General features: G+C 43.9%; 1 protein-coding gene and 1 long non-coding RNA gene across 2 annotated transcripts in view; one reads left to right on the top strand and one right to left on the bottom strand.

Annotated features, from left to right (window-relative positions):
- LOC126251863 (uncharacterized) overlaps positions 1-17247 on the top strand; it is an 85399-nt gene that overhangs the window by 27585 nt on the left and 40567 nt on the right. Inside the window, exon 3 of the long non-coding RNA XR_007545796.1 lies at positions 14539-14746. This is a non-coding gene — a long non-coding RNA (uncharacterized LOC126251863). The remainder of the gene's footprint in view (positions 1-14538; positions 14747-17247) is intronic.
- LOC126251858 (protein henna) overlaps positions 1-17247 on the bottom strand; it is a 104736-nt gene that overhangs the window by 80695 nt on the left and 6794 nt on the right. Inside the window, exon 2 of the mRNA XM_049952541.1 lies at positions 15583-15651. Coding sequence (XP_049808498.1) covers positions 15583-15636 — 54 coding nt within the window. The 5' untranslated portion in view covers positions 15637-15651. The remainder of the gene's footprint in view (positions 1-15582; positions 15652-17247) is intronic.

The raw sequence follows: 17247 nt of genomic DNA, 5'->3' as shown, positions 1-17247 counted from the left end.
CCTTAACGTATGCTTTTCGATGCGACAATTTTGAATCTATTTTAGTTCGTCACGGTTTAAGTTGGGCATATATTTGATAATCAGGTTTCAAAGTGAGTGTTTGATAAACAGACATCAGGACCATTTCGTTGGACCCAAATTGCTCCGAACTCAAACACCACATCCAGTCAACATCCAATCTGAATCTAAGGAATAGCTAACGCCGTAGGAGGGACCAATTATGCCCGTAAAACAGAGTCGCACATTAGGAACATAGAGACAGGCACCAGCTTCTACAACCCCCATTGAGGGTGGGGCAGCGTCTTGTTAAGAAATTAACATCTCATCGACACACAAGTAAACTGGAGGAGAGTAAACGGTTACAACATGCCAATACACACTTTAAATGTGTTCTCAGAGAAGAAGATTTTTACTGCAAAAGTGCCGACCAAATCTTTATTTTTAACTTCTATCGTGCCTTCTCTCAGTTTAGGAAGGCCTTATGAACTGCTTGTAACATCTTAAGTCAGATTTACAAAGTGTGCGGCGCAGTGGTGTGGAGTAAGTCCGTCGTCACTTCTACCACTCACTTACATAACACAATGAGGATCATTTTGTATTAAAGAACACATTTTTTTCAACCAGTTCTTTATGAGTTATTCGAGTTGCGCATTAGGCATAGCACAGAACGCATCACAGCAAAGGCCGCTAAGGCTATTTTCAAATGGACGTAACTCAACGTAAAGCTATTTCTGAACAATTTTATTTTAGAAAATGGCCTGCACCGTTGTTGTTTGTTCATAAGTAACGTGCATTCTCCGTTTCAGGATCGTGGTTTGGAAGAAACGTCTTGCTTTGTCTAGACTTATCCCTCATCTACACGGTGTCGGCATGTTAATCTGTATTTGGCAAGATCAGTGGTAGAGTGTGGCCGGAGGCCATCCCTATAGACTATTTATTGCCTCTCGTGGTAGCCGTGCGGTCTCAGGCGTCTTGATACGGTTCGCGCGGCTCCCCCCGCCGGAGTTTCGAGTCCTCCCTCGGGCATGAGTGTGTGTGTGTGTGTTTTGTCCTTAGCGTAACTCAGTTTAAGTTTGATTAAGTAGTGCGTTATCGTAGGGACCGATAACCTCAGCAGTTTGGTCCCATAGTCCTTACCACAAATTTCCAATTTAGACTATTTATTCAGCTCTCCTTGAAATAAGATATGTTATTTGTCTCAAGAAAGATGGGAACCCTAATAATGGTTCATGCAAGAGAAGCGCGAAAAAGTAAAGTAACTGAAGTGTCTCACCGAGCGAGGTGGCGCAGTGGTTAGACACTGGACTCGCATTCGGGAGGACGACGGTTCAAACCCACGTCCGGCCATCCTGATTTAGGTTTTCCGTGATTTCCCTAAATCGCTCCAGGCAAATGCCGGGATGGTTCCTTTGAAAGGGCACGGCCGACTTCCTACCCCCCTTCCCCGTCCTTCCCCAATCAGATGAGACCGATGACCTCGCTGTCTGGTCTCCTTCCCTAAACAAACCCCAAATGAAATGTCTCAAACCCGGAAACTGAACCGAAAGATTCATACATCTGCCGTAGGTAGAGAGTAGACACTATTTCTTACAAGTAGATAGGTAGGTAGTAGTGAGACAATAGATAGGATGTCGTCTGTAGGGAAAGACGGGTAACACAATATTTACAAGAGCCAGGACGGAACAACAAGAGTGAAAGACCAAGAACGAAGTGCTCAGTTGAAAAAGGGAGTAGTCTTCCGACCCTATCGTTCATCGATGAAGCAATGGCGAAAATAAAAGAAAGGTTCAAGAGTGAAACTGAAATTAAAGATGAAGATATCAATGACAAAATTCCCTGATAAAATTGCTATCCGCAGTGAAAGTGAAGAAGAATTATGGGATCTATTGAATCGTGTGAACAGTCTAATAAGTACAGAATATGGACTGAGAGTCAATCGAAGAAAGACGAAAAAAAATGGTTCAAATGCCTCTGAGCACTATGGGACTTAACATCTGAGGTCATCAGTCCCCTACAACTCAGAACTATTTAAACCTAACTAACCTAAGGGCATCACACACATCCATGCCCGAGGAAGGATTCGAACCTGCGCCCGTAGCAGCAGCACGGTTCCGGACTGAAGCGCCAAGGACCACTCGGCCACAGCGGAAGGCTGAAGAAAGACGAAAGTAATGAGTGGTAGTAGGAATGAAAAGGACGAAAAAATTAACATCAGGATTGATGGTCACCATGTAAATCAAGTTAAGGAATTCTGCTACCTAGGCAGCAAAATAACGAATGACGGAAGGAGCAAGGAGGACATCAAAAGCAGACTAGCAAACGGCAAAAAGGGCATTCCTGGCCAAGAGAGGTTCAAATGGCTCTGAGCACTATGGGAGTTAGCTTCAGAGGTCATCAGTCCCGTAGAACTTAGAACTGCTTAAACCTAACTAACGTAAGGACATCACACACATCCATGCCCGAGGCAGGATTCGAACCTGCCACCGTAGCGATCGCACGGTTCCAGACTGTAGCGCCTAGAACCGCTCGACCACGACGGCCGGCACCAAGAGAGGTCTACTATTGTAGAAACATAGGCCTTGAGCAAGAAATTTATGAGTATGCTCGTTTGGAGCACAACGTTGATGGTAGTGAAACAGACTGTAGGAAAACTGGAACAGAAGAGAATCGAAGCATTTGAAATGTGATGCTACAGAAGGACGTTGAAAATTAAGTGGACTGATAAGATAAGCAACGAGGAGGTTCTCCGCAGAATCAGCGAGAAAAGGAATATTTGGAAAACAGTGACAAGAAGAAAGGACAGGATATTAAGACAATTGTTAAGACGTCAGGAATAACTTTCACGGAACTAGAAAGAGCTGTAAAGAGGCAAAAACTGTAGAGGACGGCAGAACAGGAATATATGCAGCAAATAATTGAGGATGTAAGTTGCATGTGGTACTGTGAGGTGAAGTGGTTGGCACAGGAGAGGAATTCGCGGCCGGCCGCATCAAAAAATGGTTCAAATGGCTGTGAGCACTATGGGACTTAACTTCTGAGGTCATCAGTCCCCTAGAACTTAGAACTACGTAAACCTAACCAACCTAAGGACATCACACACTTCCATGCCCGAAGCAGGAATCGAACCTGCGACCGTAGCGGTCGCGCGGTTCCAGACTGAAGCGCCTAGAACCGTTCGACCAGCTCCGGCCGGCCTCGGCTGGCTCCGACCGCATCGAATCATTTAGAAGTGTGATAAGTCACAAAAAATAAAGTGAAAAAAAAAACAAAAAAGCTCACCCGTATGTGTCAGAGATTTGTGTCAGTCGGTTGTGTCATATTACGTCCGCAGCTCGTGGTCGTGCGGTAGCGTTCTCGCTTCCCACGTCCGGGTTCTCGGGTTCGATTCCCGGCGGTGTCAGTGATTTTCTCTGCCTCGTGATGACTGAGTGTTGTGTGCTGTCCTTAGGTTAGTTAGGTTGAAGTAGTTCCAAGTTCTAGGGGACTGATGACCTCAGATGTTAAGTCCCATAGTGCTCAGAGCCATTTGAACCATTTGTATCATATTACCATATTGAGTGGAATCAGTGAAACCTAGATAGTAGTGAATACATTCATATAGTCGACATGGCCGCAGACATTAAATACTTTCGGTGGTTCCATTCAACTGAAAAATCCGTATGATCGGTCGAGCTATCGATTGACCAGTCGATTGTTAGACCATAGTGTTCCGCCACTCACCGTATCGAGCTGCTGCTCTGTGGCGAGGTGCTGGCGTCGGCCGTACATGTCTGCTGGCGTGTGGGTGGGTACGGGTAGGTCTGAGCGCGCCGCGGTGCTGGGCTGGAGTGGCGCGAGGCGCGCCCACCGCCGCTCTTATCACGACGGCCGGCCTGGGTCAGCGCGCAGGTCACCGCTGCCGCTGCCGCCCAGGGACGCGGTCGCCGCGTATTCAAGACTTTCGCCACTGGCCGTCAGCAGGAACGGAAATAGTCCAGATAAGGCGCAGGCGGTTTGTGAACCGCACTCCACCGTCAGTCCGTTATGCAATAACAACGAGCGGCTAATATACCTCAAATTATATACTACTGGCCATCAAAATTGCTACATCAAGAAGAAATGCAGATGATAAACGGGTATTAATTGGACAAATATATTATACTACAACTGACATGTCATTACATTTTCATGCAATTTGGTGCATAGATCCTGAGAAATCAGTACCCAGAACAACCACCTCTGGCCGTAATAACGGCCTTGATACGCCTGGGCATTGAGTCAAACAGAGCCTGGATGGCGTGTACAGGTACAGCTGCCCATGCAGCTTCAGCACGATACCACAGTTCATCAAGAGTAGTGACTGGCGTATTGTGACGAGCCACTTACTCGTCCACCATTGACCAGACGTTTTCAATTGGTGAGGGATCTGGAGAATGTGCTTGCCAGGGCAGCAGTCGAACATTTTCTGTATCCAGAAAGACCCGTATAGGACCTGCAACATGCCGTCGTGCATTATCCTGCTGAAATGTAGGGTTTCACAGGGATAGAATGAAGGGTAGAGACACGGGTCGTAATACATCTGAAATGTAACGTCCACTGTTCAAAGTGCCGTCAATGCGAACAAGAGGTGACAGAGACGTGTAGCCAATGGCACCCCATACCATCACGCCGGGTGATACGCCAGTATGGCGATGACGAATATACGCTTCCAATGTGCGTTCACCGCGATGTCGCCAAACACGGATGCGACCATCGTGATGCTGTAAACAGAATCTGGATTCATCCGAAAAAATGACGTTTTGGCATTCGTGCACCCAAGTTCGTCGTTGAGTACACCATCGCAGGCGCTCATGTCTGTGATGCAGCGTCAAAGGTAACCGCAGCCATGGTCCCCGAGCTGATAGTCCATGCTGCTGCAAACTTCGTCGAACTGCCCGTGCAGCTGGTTGTTGTCTTGCAAACGTCCTCATCTGTTGACTCAGGGATCGAGACGTGGCTGCACGATCCGTTACAGCCATGCGGATAAGATACCTGTCATCTCGACTGCTAGCGATACGAGGCCGTTGGGATCCAGCGCGGCGTTCCGTATTACCCCCCTGAACCACCGATTCCAGATTCTACTTACAGTCATTGGATATCGACCAACGCGAGCAGCAATGTCGCGATACGATGAACCGCAATCGCGATAGGCTACAATCCGACCTTTATCAAAGTCGGAAACGTGATGGTACGCATTTCTCCTCCTTACACGAGGCATCACAACAACGTTTCACCAGGCAATGCCGGTCAACTGCTGTTTGTATATGAGAAATCGGTTGGAAACTTTCCTCATGTCAGCAAGTCGTAGGTGTCGCCACCGGCGCCAACCTTGTGTGAATGCTCTGAAAAGCTAATCACTTGCATATCACAGCATCTTCTTGCTGTCGGTTAAATTTCCCTTTGTAGCACGTCATCAGCAATTAAAGACCAGTAGTATATATATATATATATATATATATATATATATATATATATATATATATATATATATATATATATATATATATATGTCATCAGTCTTCTTCTGACTGGTTTGACGCGGAATGAACTCCTCTCCTGTGCTGGATGTATTCAAATCTCTGTCTTCCTCTACAGTTTTCGCCCTCTACATCTTCCTCTAGTACCATGGATGTCATTCTCTGATGTCTTAACAGATGTCCTATCATCCTGTCCCTTCTCCTTGTCAGTGTTTTCCACATATTCCTTTCCTCGCCGATTCTGTGCAGAACCTCTTAATTCCTTACTTTATGAGTTAATTTTCAACATTCGTCTGTAGCACCACATCTCAAATGCTTCGATTCTCTTCTGTCCCGGTCTTCTCGCAGTCCACGTTTCACTATCATACAATGCTGTGCTCCAAAAGTATATTCTAAGAAATTTTTCCTCAAATTAGAGCCTATGTTTTGATACTAGTAGACCTCTCTTGGCCAGGAATGCCCTTTTCGCCAGTGCTTGTCTGCTTTTGATGTCCTACTTGCGCCTTCTATCATTCGTTATTTTGCTGCATAGGTAGCCTAATTCCTTAACTTCCTCTACTTCGTGACCATCAGTCCTGATGTAAATTTTGTCGTCGTTCTAATTTCTGCTATTTCTCATTACTTTCGTCTTTCTTCGATGTACAGTCCATATTCTCTACTCATTAGGTTGTTTATTCCATTCAGCAGAGCTTGCAACTCTTTTTCACTTGCACTGAGGATAGCAATCTCATCAACAAATCGCATCATTGACGTTCTTTCACTCTGAATTTTAATTCCACTCCTAAACCTTTATTTTCTTTCTATCATTGCTTCTTCTACGTACAGATTGAACAGTAGGGGCGAAAGACTACATCTCTGTTTTACATCCTTTTTAATCCGTGTACTTCCACTCTTATTATTCCCTCTGGGTTGGTTGGTTGGTTGGTTTGGGGAAGGAGACCAGACAGCGAGGTCATCGGTCTCATCGGATTAGGGAAGGATGGGGAAGGAAGTCGGCCGTGCCCTTGGAAAGGAACCAACCCGGCATTTGCCTGGAGCGATTTAGGGAAATCACGGAAAACCTAAATCAGGATGGCCGGACGCGGGATTGAACCGTCGTCCTCCCGAATGCGAGTCCAGTGTCTAACCACTGCGATTCCCTCTGGGCTCTTGTACATATTGTGTATTACCCGTCTCTTGCTATTGCTTACCCCTATTTTTCTCAAAATTTCGAACACTTTGCACCATTTTAAATTGTGAACGCTTTTTCCTGGTCAACAAATCCTATGAACGTGTCTTGATTTTTCTTCAGTCTTGCTTTCATTATCAACCACAACGTCAGAATTGCCTCTCTGGTGCCTTTACGTTTTCTAAAGCCAAACTGATCGTCATCTAACAAATCCTCAATTTTTTTACCATTCTTCTGTATATTATTCTTGCCAGCAACTTGGACGCATGAGCCGTTAAGCTGATGGTGCGATAATTCTCGCACTCGTCAGCTCTTACAGTCTTCGGAATAGTGTGGATGATACACTCCTGGAAATGGAAAAAAGAACACATTGACACCGGTGTGTCAGACCCACCATACTTGCTCCGGACACTGCGAGAGGGCTGTACAAGCAATGATCACACACACGGCACAGCGGACACACCAGGAACCGCGGTGTTGGCCGTCGAATGGCGCTAGCTGCGCAGCATTTGTGCACCGCCGCCGTCAGTGTCAGCCAGTTTGCCGTGGCATACGGAGCTCCATCGCAGTCTTTAACACTGGTAGCATGCCGCGACAACGTGGACGTGAACCGTATGTGCAGTTGACGGACTTTGAGCGAGGGCGTATAGTGGGCATGCGGGAGGCCGGGTGGACGTACCGCCGAATTGCTCAACACGTGGGGCGTGAGGTCTCCACAGTACATCGATGTTGTCGCCAGTGGTCGGCGGAAGGTGCACGTGCCCGTCGACCTGGGACCGGACCGCAGCGACGCACGGATGCACGCCAAGACCGTAGGATCCTACGCAGTGCCGTAGGGGACCGCACCGCCACTTCCCAGCAAATTAGGGACACTGTTGCTCCTGGGGTATCGGCGAGGACCATTCGCAACCGTCTCCATGAAGCTGGGCTACGGTCCCGCACACCGTTAGGCCGTCTTCCGCTCACGCCCCAACATCGTGCAGCCCGCCTCCAGTGGTGTCGCGACAGGCGTGAATGTAGGGACGAATGGAGACGTGTCGTCTTCAGCGATGAGAGTCGCTTCTGCCTTGGTGCCAATGATGGTCGTATGCGTGTTTGGCGCCGTGCAGGTGAGCGCCACAATCAGGACTGCATACGACCGAGGCACACAGGGCCAACACCCGGCATCATGGTGTGGGGAGCGATCTCCTACACTGGCCGTACACCACTGGTGATCGTCGAGGGGACACTGAATAGTGCACGGTACATCCAAACCGTCATCGAACCCATCGTTCTACCATTCCTAGACCGGCAAGGGAACTTGCTGTTCCAACAGGACAATGCACGTCCGCATGTATCCCGTGCCACCCAACGTGCTCTAGAAGGTGTAAGTCACCTACCCTGGCCAGCAAGATCTCCGGATCTGTCCCCCATTGAGCATGTTTGGGACTGGATGAAGCGTCGTCTCACGCGGTCTGCACGTTCAGCACGAACGCTGGTCCAACTGAGGCGCTAGGTGGAAATGGCATGGCAAGCCGTTCCACAGGACTACATCCAGCATCTCTACGATCGTCTCCATGGGAGAATAGCAGCCTGCATTGCTGCGAAAGGTGGATATACACTGTACTAGTGCCGACATTGTGCATGCTCTGTTGCCTGTGTCTATGTGCCTGTGGTTCTGTCAGTGTGATCATGTGATGTATCTGACCCCAGGAATGTGTCAATAAAGTTTCCCCTTCCTGGGACAATGAATTCACGGTGTTCTTATTTCAATTTCCAGGAGTGTATTTTCCAAAAGTCAGATAGTATGTCGCCAGATTCATACATTCTACTCACCGACGTAAATAGTCGTTTTGTTGTCACTTCCTCCCTGACTTCAGAAATTCTGGTGGAATGTTATTTGTCCCTTCTGCCTTATTTGATCTTAATTCCTTCAAAGGCCTTTTTCATTCTGATTCTAATACTGGATCCTCTATCTCTTCTCTATCGACTCCTGTTTCGCTTTTAACGCATCAGACAAATCTTCCCCCTCATATCTTCATCTACATCTACATTTATACTCCGCAAGCCACCCAACGGTGTGTGGCGGAGGGCACTTTACGTGACCTTCAACCTGCTCTTTCCACCTATCCGTTGTCTCCTCTGCATTTAGCAGTGGAATTACCGTTGCATTCTTAATGTCCCATCCTTGCTTTTAATTTCACCGGAGATTGTTTTGACTTTCCTATATGCTGAGTCAGTCCTTCCGAAAATCATTTCTTTTTCGATTTCTTCACATTTTTCATGCAGCCATTTCGTCTATTTATTTCCCTGCTCGTTTACTTGTATTTCTGTATTCTTGAATTTCCCTGAACATTTTAGTACTTTCTTCTTTCACCAATCAACCGAAGTATTTCTTCTGTTACCCATGGTTTCTTTGCAGTTACCTTCTTTGTATCCATGTTTTTCTTTCCAATTTCTGTGATTGCCATTTTCAGAGATTTTCTTTCCTCTTCAAATGACTACCCACTGAGATATTCCTTACTGCTGTATCTATAGCCTTAGAGACCTTCAAGCGTATCTCGTCGTTCCCTAGTATTTCTGTATCTCACTTCATTGCGTATTGATTCTACCTGACTAATGTGTTAAACTTCAGCCTACTCTTCATCCCTACTACATTGTGATCTGAGACTATATACACCTCAAAGTCCAGTATCTGGTTTCGGAATCTCTGTCTGACCATTATGTAATCTAACGGAAATCTTCCCGCATCACCCGGTCTTTTCCAAGCATGCCTCCTCCTCTTGTGATTCTTGAACAGAGTATTCGCTGTTACTAGCTGACATTTATTACAGAACTCAGTTAGTCTTTCTCCTCTCTCATTCTTTGTCCCAAGCTGTTATTCTCCTGTAACCATTTCTTCTGCTCCTAGCCGTACAACTGCATTCCGGTCCCCCATGACTAGTAGATTTTTATCTCCCCTTACGTACTGTATTACCCTTTCAGTATCCTCATAAACCTTCTCTATCTCTTCATCTTCAGCTTGCTACGTCAGCGTGCATACCTGAACTACCGTTGTCTGTGTTGATTTGCTAGACACCTTGGCATATTGCTGCAACCTTACATTGGTGGAACTAGCAGTCATATTAAAAATTCATATCGTTTCATTGACAGATTAAGAGAAATGCACATTGGCTAAGGTAACATCTTTGTTAGTTTCCATGTTGTGCAACTATACACTGGGATTCCGGTGAACGAAGCTATAGTGTGTATCCAGCAGATATTGTGGAAGTGTTCGAACACTGCCTCATCACATCCTGTTTTCAATACAATAATAATTTTTATGACCAGACTGACAGGCTATGGGCAGTCCTCTTAAGCCGGCTGTTGTCAATTTGTTTATTCGTAGAGACTTTTGAACAACGGGCGCTGCAGTCAGCCAGTAAAAGACCAGCCAGGTGGTACCGCTATGTCGGTGATCTCTTCGTAGTATGAACGCACGGTGGAGAGGAGTTGGATGTATTCCTGATACATCCAAACAATATCAGTTCGAAGATACAGCATACGATGGAGGAACAGAATAATCACCAAATAAATATTTTTAGATGCATCTGTTAACAAACGGGGGGTAGGACCTTGGGACGTAGGGGTATAGAAAAGCCACGTATATTCCGCTGTCTTCGTAAGGAATCTAGCCACCATCTCAGAGAAGAGAGATGCGTTATCAAAACCATGGCAGATAAGACGTACATAAATTGTGACTCGACTTATTTAAAATATGAAATTGAACATCTACGGTATACATTCAAGAGGAATGGTTGTTCTAACAAGGAGATAGATCGAGCACTTCGCCCTAGGAAGAGAATCACGGTCGAAGAGGAACAACGGTCGCCCAAGGGGAAAGCGTTTCTCCCGTTCATCAGTAAGATTACAGATTGCGTTGCGGAAGTGTTGTGTCGAAACTACTTTCAGATCCACCCGGAAGATAACAGAATGTTTAAGATGGGTAAAAGATAAACGACGTCCTTTGGCTACACCTGGTGTACATAAAATCACTTGCAGTTGTCGACTGGTTTTGGCACCACGAAAAGAAGTGTTAACACCCGTCTGGTTGAACACAAGAGGAATTGCCGCCTATGACATACGGATAAATGGGCCGTAGCGGAACGTTTTCACCACGAGTATGGTCATGAAATAAAATACAGTGGGACGAACGTCATATCGGAAACATCGCATTATCGTGTGTGCATGTATAGTATAAACACAGCAATAATTTCAAAAGAAAAGTGTAATGTGATAAAATTTGGATGTCAGCGTTGCAGAACTTGCACATGGCTAAGCCATGTCCCCGCAGTATCCTTTCTTTCAGGAGTGCTAGTTCTGCAAGGTTCGCAGGAGAGCTTCTGTAAAGTTTGGAAGGTAGGAGACGAGATACTGGCAGAAGTAAAGCTGTGAGGACGGGACGTGAGTCGTGCTTGGGTAGCTCAGTTAATGCAGGCACGGTAGCTCAGCGTTTCCGTTGCAATATTCGCGAGCTGAACGGGAAATGCTGTGGCAGAGAAGCTTACAAACTACTCTTTTACATACCCCGTAAAAAATCTTTTGAACTACACTGTATACAGGGTGACGTCTGTAATCTGTCTCAGATACAGAGATTGGACAAAAATATGGAAACACCGCGAGAATTGCTTGCTTACATATAAATGCAGACGTTAGCCGAGCCTGCAGTTTGCGCTGCTGTATTTGACGACGAAAGTCACCAGTGCAATGTCCTCAGTACATTGCAACTGACAGTCGTGGCCAGAAAAGTGTTCTATGCTGTTGTGAGTGCATTATGTCGGAGCTAAGTGAATTCGAATGAGGGCAAATTGTTGGTGTTCGTATGGTAGGTGCTTCAGTCACCTAGGGAGCTGAAGTGTTTGGTGTTTCAAGAGGCATCTCATCAAAGATTTATACCGCATACAAGGCAGAAAATACATCATCCGCTAACACACAACGCGGACGAAAGTTTTTGTTGATGGATCGTGACAGACGGTCATTGAAGAGGACTGCGACAAAAAATTCGAGGACGACAGCTGTAAAAGCCACTGCAGAACTGAACGTCGCACTCGCAAACTCTGTCAGCACCAGAACAACAGGAGGAATGCTCCATAAGCAGCAAAATGCAGGGCGAGCTGGAATTCCGAAACCATTCATCAGTGATGGAAATGCCCGTAACGGGAAAACGTGGAACCAAAGTCATAAGACCATGTCTGTGGAGCAGCGGAAGAAATTCATTTGGTCGTATGTGTCTTACGGATATTCACACTGTTTTCAACTTCTGGCCTAGGTTACGTCCCTAGAGTGGGGTTCAGTTAAGATTTAAGCAGCCATATGATGCTATTTTATGGGTCTCATGGTTAGTCCGCAAAGTCGCATTACTGCCAAAAATTATGTGACCATTTCGGCTGATCAGGTCCATCCCACCGTCAAGCGTTTGTTCTCCCACGGTGATGGTGTGTTTCAAGACGATAGAGCTCCTGTTCACCCATATTGGATCGTTCAGAAGTCGTTTTGTGAGCACGAGGATAAATTGTCACATCTCTTCTGATCATCACAGTCTCCAGATCTCAGTATTACTGAATCTTTATGGTTCGCTTTGGAGAGAAGGATGTGTGATCGCTCTCCACTTCCATCATCGTTAGCCGAACTTGCCACTACTTTGCAGGAAGGTGGGTATAAGATTTCTTTGAAAACCATTTAGGACCTGCATAAGTTCATTCTGAGACGACTGGAAGCTGTATTGAATGCCAACGGGTTTTATGCGCCATATTGGGCATGATAAAGTGCCGAGTTTTTGGTATTTCCATATTTTTATCCTCTCTCTGTATATCCGGAAGAGTTGAAGACGTCGAAACTGGGCTTTCAACGTTAGTACACAAAAATGGTTCTTGTTACGTCTTCATGTTCCAAGATTTTGAAACAGATGTAGTATTCCAAAATTATATTCGATAACTCCTGGGAAGAACTGTAAAGTGAAACTGAGATGGTGGGTTCTGCTCTGCTATCCAGTGTCAGCGCGTGAAAGAAGCTGGAACTGCGATGTCAGCTTTGCACATCTTATTAAGAGGCTTGAGCAGATAGTATCTACACCTCCATTTATTCTGAATTATAAGGTCTATATCGTTTCTTACTGTACTATTCACAGATGGAGCGTGTTGGGAATGACCGTTTGTACTCTATGCCAACTGTTATTTTCTAGTTTTATTTGCTAAATCTTTGCGGGACAGATACGTGAGGGACTGGAGAATAATGGAAATTTCCGCACTGGAAACCCGATTTTCGAGTTTTCTAACAGGTTCTTGCGAGATGTATGGCATCTTTCTTCACGTGTCTGTCAGTTAAGATTTTTCAGTATTCTGTTACCCTCTCCAACCTTACCATACGCATCTCTCTTGTTTATATTTTCTTCATAGTTTCAGTTAGTCCGACCTGATATAGGTTCCCTGCATTTGAGATGCATTTAATTACAGTCCGTACAATCGTCGTGTGTACAACCTCTTTTGAGGACATACTGTTGTTTTACAGCGTCTTAAGGATGAAGCGAAGACGGATGAATCCTTTAGCTACACCGGATTCTATGTGATCGTCAAATTTCATATCTCTGCACATCTACTTCTAAATATCTGAATGAGAAGACAGACTCTAATCTGATCCATCAATTCTGCAGTCACGAGGTACCCTGCTTGTCCGTATCGTGCATTTTCCTCCATTAGTAGCTAGTTGATAGTCTTTACATCAGGGATTTTTTTGTAAAATTATAACTAAGTATTAATGCAGTGATGAGTTAGTAATTCGTTAAGTTTGTGAGTTGATGTCGTTGGCTTCTTATCATCATACAAACAGTGTATATCCGTACACGTACTATAAAATTCCACGTCATCATAAGAAGAGCAGGTAGTTGATCTCAGAAGCAAAATTCCACGGTATAGTAGAGCATTAAAGACAAAAAAGACAGATACAAACATCTAAGCGCTATTCATACACAAGGACGAAATGATATCTCGTATCCGAGAGTGAGAACATTCGGCGTCGTGTCGGAGAGTGAGAATATAAGACGTTTTCAGATCTAAAGTTGAGGAACGTTAAATAACAAAAACGCAACTTTCATACCATATGATGTATATGTATCCTAATGTACTGAAACATCATCATCATCATATCCTGCTCGTTCCAATTCCAAGTAGACTGCAGCTGATCTCTCCATCTCTTCTTAGGACACCCAACATCCATTTTACCTTAAGGTGTGTATTTGAATACTATTTTAGGTATTCGTTCTTCTGGCATCTTGTAAATAAGCTCATGCCGTTTCTTTCTGTACCCCCCTGTTTTTTGAAGTGTGCTTTTGACATCCATTTCATTCTTTATTTCAATATTTTTTATCTGATCTGTAAGTTTGCAACCAGATAGGATCTCATCTCTGCTGTCTCAATCCTCCTGTTTTGACTGGCAGTTAGGGTCCAAGTCTCTGACCCATATGTTAGAATTGGCACTGCCATCACATTAAAACAAATTTTTGTACTGTCTCTTTTCTAGCTTCTTTGAGAAGAGTGCGATTTAGAGTACCTACCAACTGCTGGGACTTTCTCAGTATGTATTCTTGATCATTGTTTGTACTATATTCGACCTTAAATCCCATGTCTTTATCTTAGTTTTACTTTTAGATATTATCATTTTATAATCATCTGCCATATTGTGCAAGAACCAAATTTCTCTCTGTAATTTATCTTTCGTGTCCGCTAAGATTATTTGATTATCTTCAAACATAAGTGTATTTATAACTTGAGTAAGAGCAGGCATTGCTTCCGGTTGCAGCGACTTTTAAAAATAAGTTTTTCAAAACAGCCACAAATCACTCTTTGTATTTCTTATTTACAGGTTTCTCTCTTCAAATGAACAAGAGCATCACCAGAATTTATAGTTTGAAGTTGCCTGACAGCATTAACGACTGCGTTTAAAGTTGACTGGCAGCTCTAAAGATTAAACTGGTCATACTATATTACTGAAACTTACGTTTAAAGTACGGTAGCGTACGATGACACTGACAGCAACAAAGATGAAATTCATCATCTGAAGAAGGAAAGCGGTAAGTAAAAAACGCAAAGTGCTACTTGTGGGAGTTTTCAAAAACTTATTATAACTTTATTACTAAGCTTATAACGGTGCACTACTTTATTGTTCCATGTCTTTACGACGTCATTTATGTACATATTAAATAACGTGGGTGATAAAGGACCACTTGTCTCACTCCTTGACGTATGTTTCTCGCAAATGGACCGTCTTTTTGTACTTTAATTTTGTTGTGTGTATACATATTTTCAATTACATTTGTTAGATGCTAGGGTATACCACTCTTTCTAAAATTTCCCATGATTGAACTCTGTTAACTTTATCAAAAGCTTTCTCATAGTCAATAATGGCTATATATGAGGGATGATTGTGTTCTCTGTGTTTTTCAGTAATTTGGCAGACTGGGAAAAACACTATCTAAAAAGATCTTCCCATCCGAAATCCATTCTATTCCTCAGTAAGAAACGTTTCCCAAAGTATCTTAAGTGTATTTGTTATTAGTTTTGGGTATATCTTCTATCCAGAGTTCAGAAGACTAATACCTAGATAACTGTCACATTTTCTGCGATCCCCTTTTTTAAATAATGGAATAACAAGTGCTGTTTCTCAATCCTCTGGTATGTTACTGTATTTCAAAAACGTGTTTACAAAAGTCGATCGTTTTGTTAGTAATGATTCTCTACATCTACGTCTGCACGGATACTCTGCAAATCACACTGAAATACCTGGCAGAAGTATATTTAAATAATTCCGCGAGAGGTTATCTTCCCCTGGGGAAACAGTCGGTCAGAATAAACGATGAACAAAATGGGCGCGTAATCCAAGACGTAATAGAAAAGCAGAAAGAATTACCTGTGTTTCGCCCATCACAGTGTGGTCGTTTAGAGGCATAGTCTTCCCAGACATCAGACCTCCAGGTACCTGGAAATGAATTGGTTTTTTGGTATACTAAGCTCATTAGATACAATCAACTGGCGATCAAAGAAAAGTTTTTCAGTTTTCGAAATGTTAAAGACCATACTTGGTAGGTCTTAACACACAGGAGAATGGATTTGCCTACAAGTGTAAACGCACATTATGGAGCTTTTAAAGAAGGAAACAGTTCAGTTTGCAGAATGGCTTATGATCAATGAAGAGATGTAATTATTAATTCCATAATATACTTTATGAAAAAACTCAAGAACTTTTCATGAAGACAAAAAAATTCGATGAAATCGAATAGAAGTGTTGACAGGTTCTCTGACCTATGGTACGGGTATGCTCAGTGACTGTGTGTGTTTGTAACTGAGAAAATGTGCAGCAAACAGTCACTAATAATCTGTTTGTTGCAGATCTAGATTCAACCATTGTATGGCTGTCATCAGTGCGGTAAGGCGCAAGTCAGATTATCATTATCGCTGTTCGTATAGACAAGCGATAATGCTGATTTGACTTGCATCTTCCCGCACTGACGATAGCCGCATAACGGTTGAAATCTAGATCTGCAATAAACAGAGTATTAGCGACATAACTTTATAAGCATTCCATTGACTAAAACTGAAACAATGCCAGGTCTCAACACGTCAAGGACACTGTCAAGGTTATAAACTGAGTCTTTCTCCATAAGCATTTTTGTAATGTGTCGTCGATATTTCCCATTACTTGCTGCGACGTCTCAACTAGGACACCTCGAATTTCGTCTTGAGCTCCTTGTTTTAATTCATCCAATAACCTACGCAGTTGTGCAAACCAGAAGATTAAGCGAACTATAAGGAGAAAAAACTATCAAAAAATCTGAAGATATCAGTGGGAAGGAATATCGAAACTTAAGTTGAAGCTTTTTTGAGCAATTGTCGCACGTCTGCCACAGCCTTGTAGCGTGCGATGTCGAAACATCCTATTAAGATGACACTCTCCGATGGTGTACAAATTATCTTATGCACACAGAAAAAGTACTGCAGCAGCTCTACATACGGATACACTCTTTGAAGGAGTAATCTCCGGCGATTCTGCATCATGTTAGTGTACAACTTAGCGACGCCTTGTAGCAATAGAAACGGTGGTCTTGAAATGCATTACGGCTCTTTTAATACCAGCACTTAATAAAATTTTAATTTTCAAGTCACACTGAAGACTTCTGCCTTCGTGTAGGGTGGAAAATGTACAGTAGGGCAGTTTTATTTATTAGGGCGAAAATTGAAATACCTATAAACAAAATTAATCAAAACTCGTAGGGGTGCCAGCAGTAAGCGATTCAGACTTAAAATGAATGGCCTGGAGGACTACAACGTCTCTCCTTTGCGTGATTGGAAAGGCCCGTGTTACTTGAAACTCATTCTGTGAACGGCCATCAAAGCAAGTGTAAATGCGAAACCGGATGCAAGGATGGCTCGTCGACACCATCATGAGAGTGAGTTACAACAGGGTGGAGTGATCTATTCGGAAAACGTGTTTCTCATATCGTGTCACTGCAGCTCGTTCAGGATATGCTGTTGTGACGGGTTATCGAGGAGGAGGTAGTTGCCAAGCAATTTTTTG

This window comes from Schistocerca nitens, chromosome 1 (genome assembly GCF_023898315.1).
Source record: "Schistocerca nitens isolate TAMUIC-IGC-003100 chromosome 1, iqSchNite1.1, whole genome shotgun sequence".
Taxonomy (NCBI): domain Eukaryota; kingdom Metazoa; phylum Arthropoda; class Insecta; order Orthoptera; family Acrididae; genus Schistocerca; species Schistocerca nitens.
This window is presented reverse-complemented; position numbering and strand designations above follow the sequence as displayed.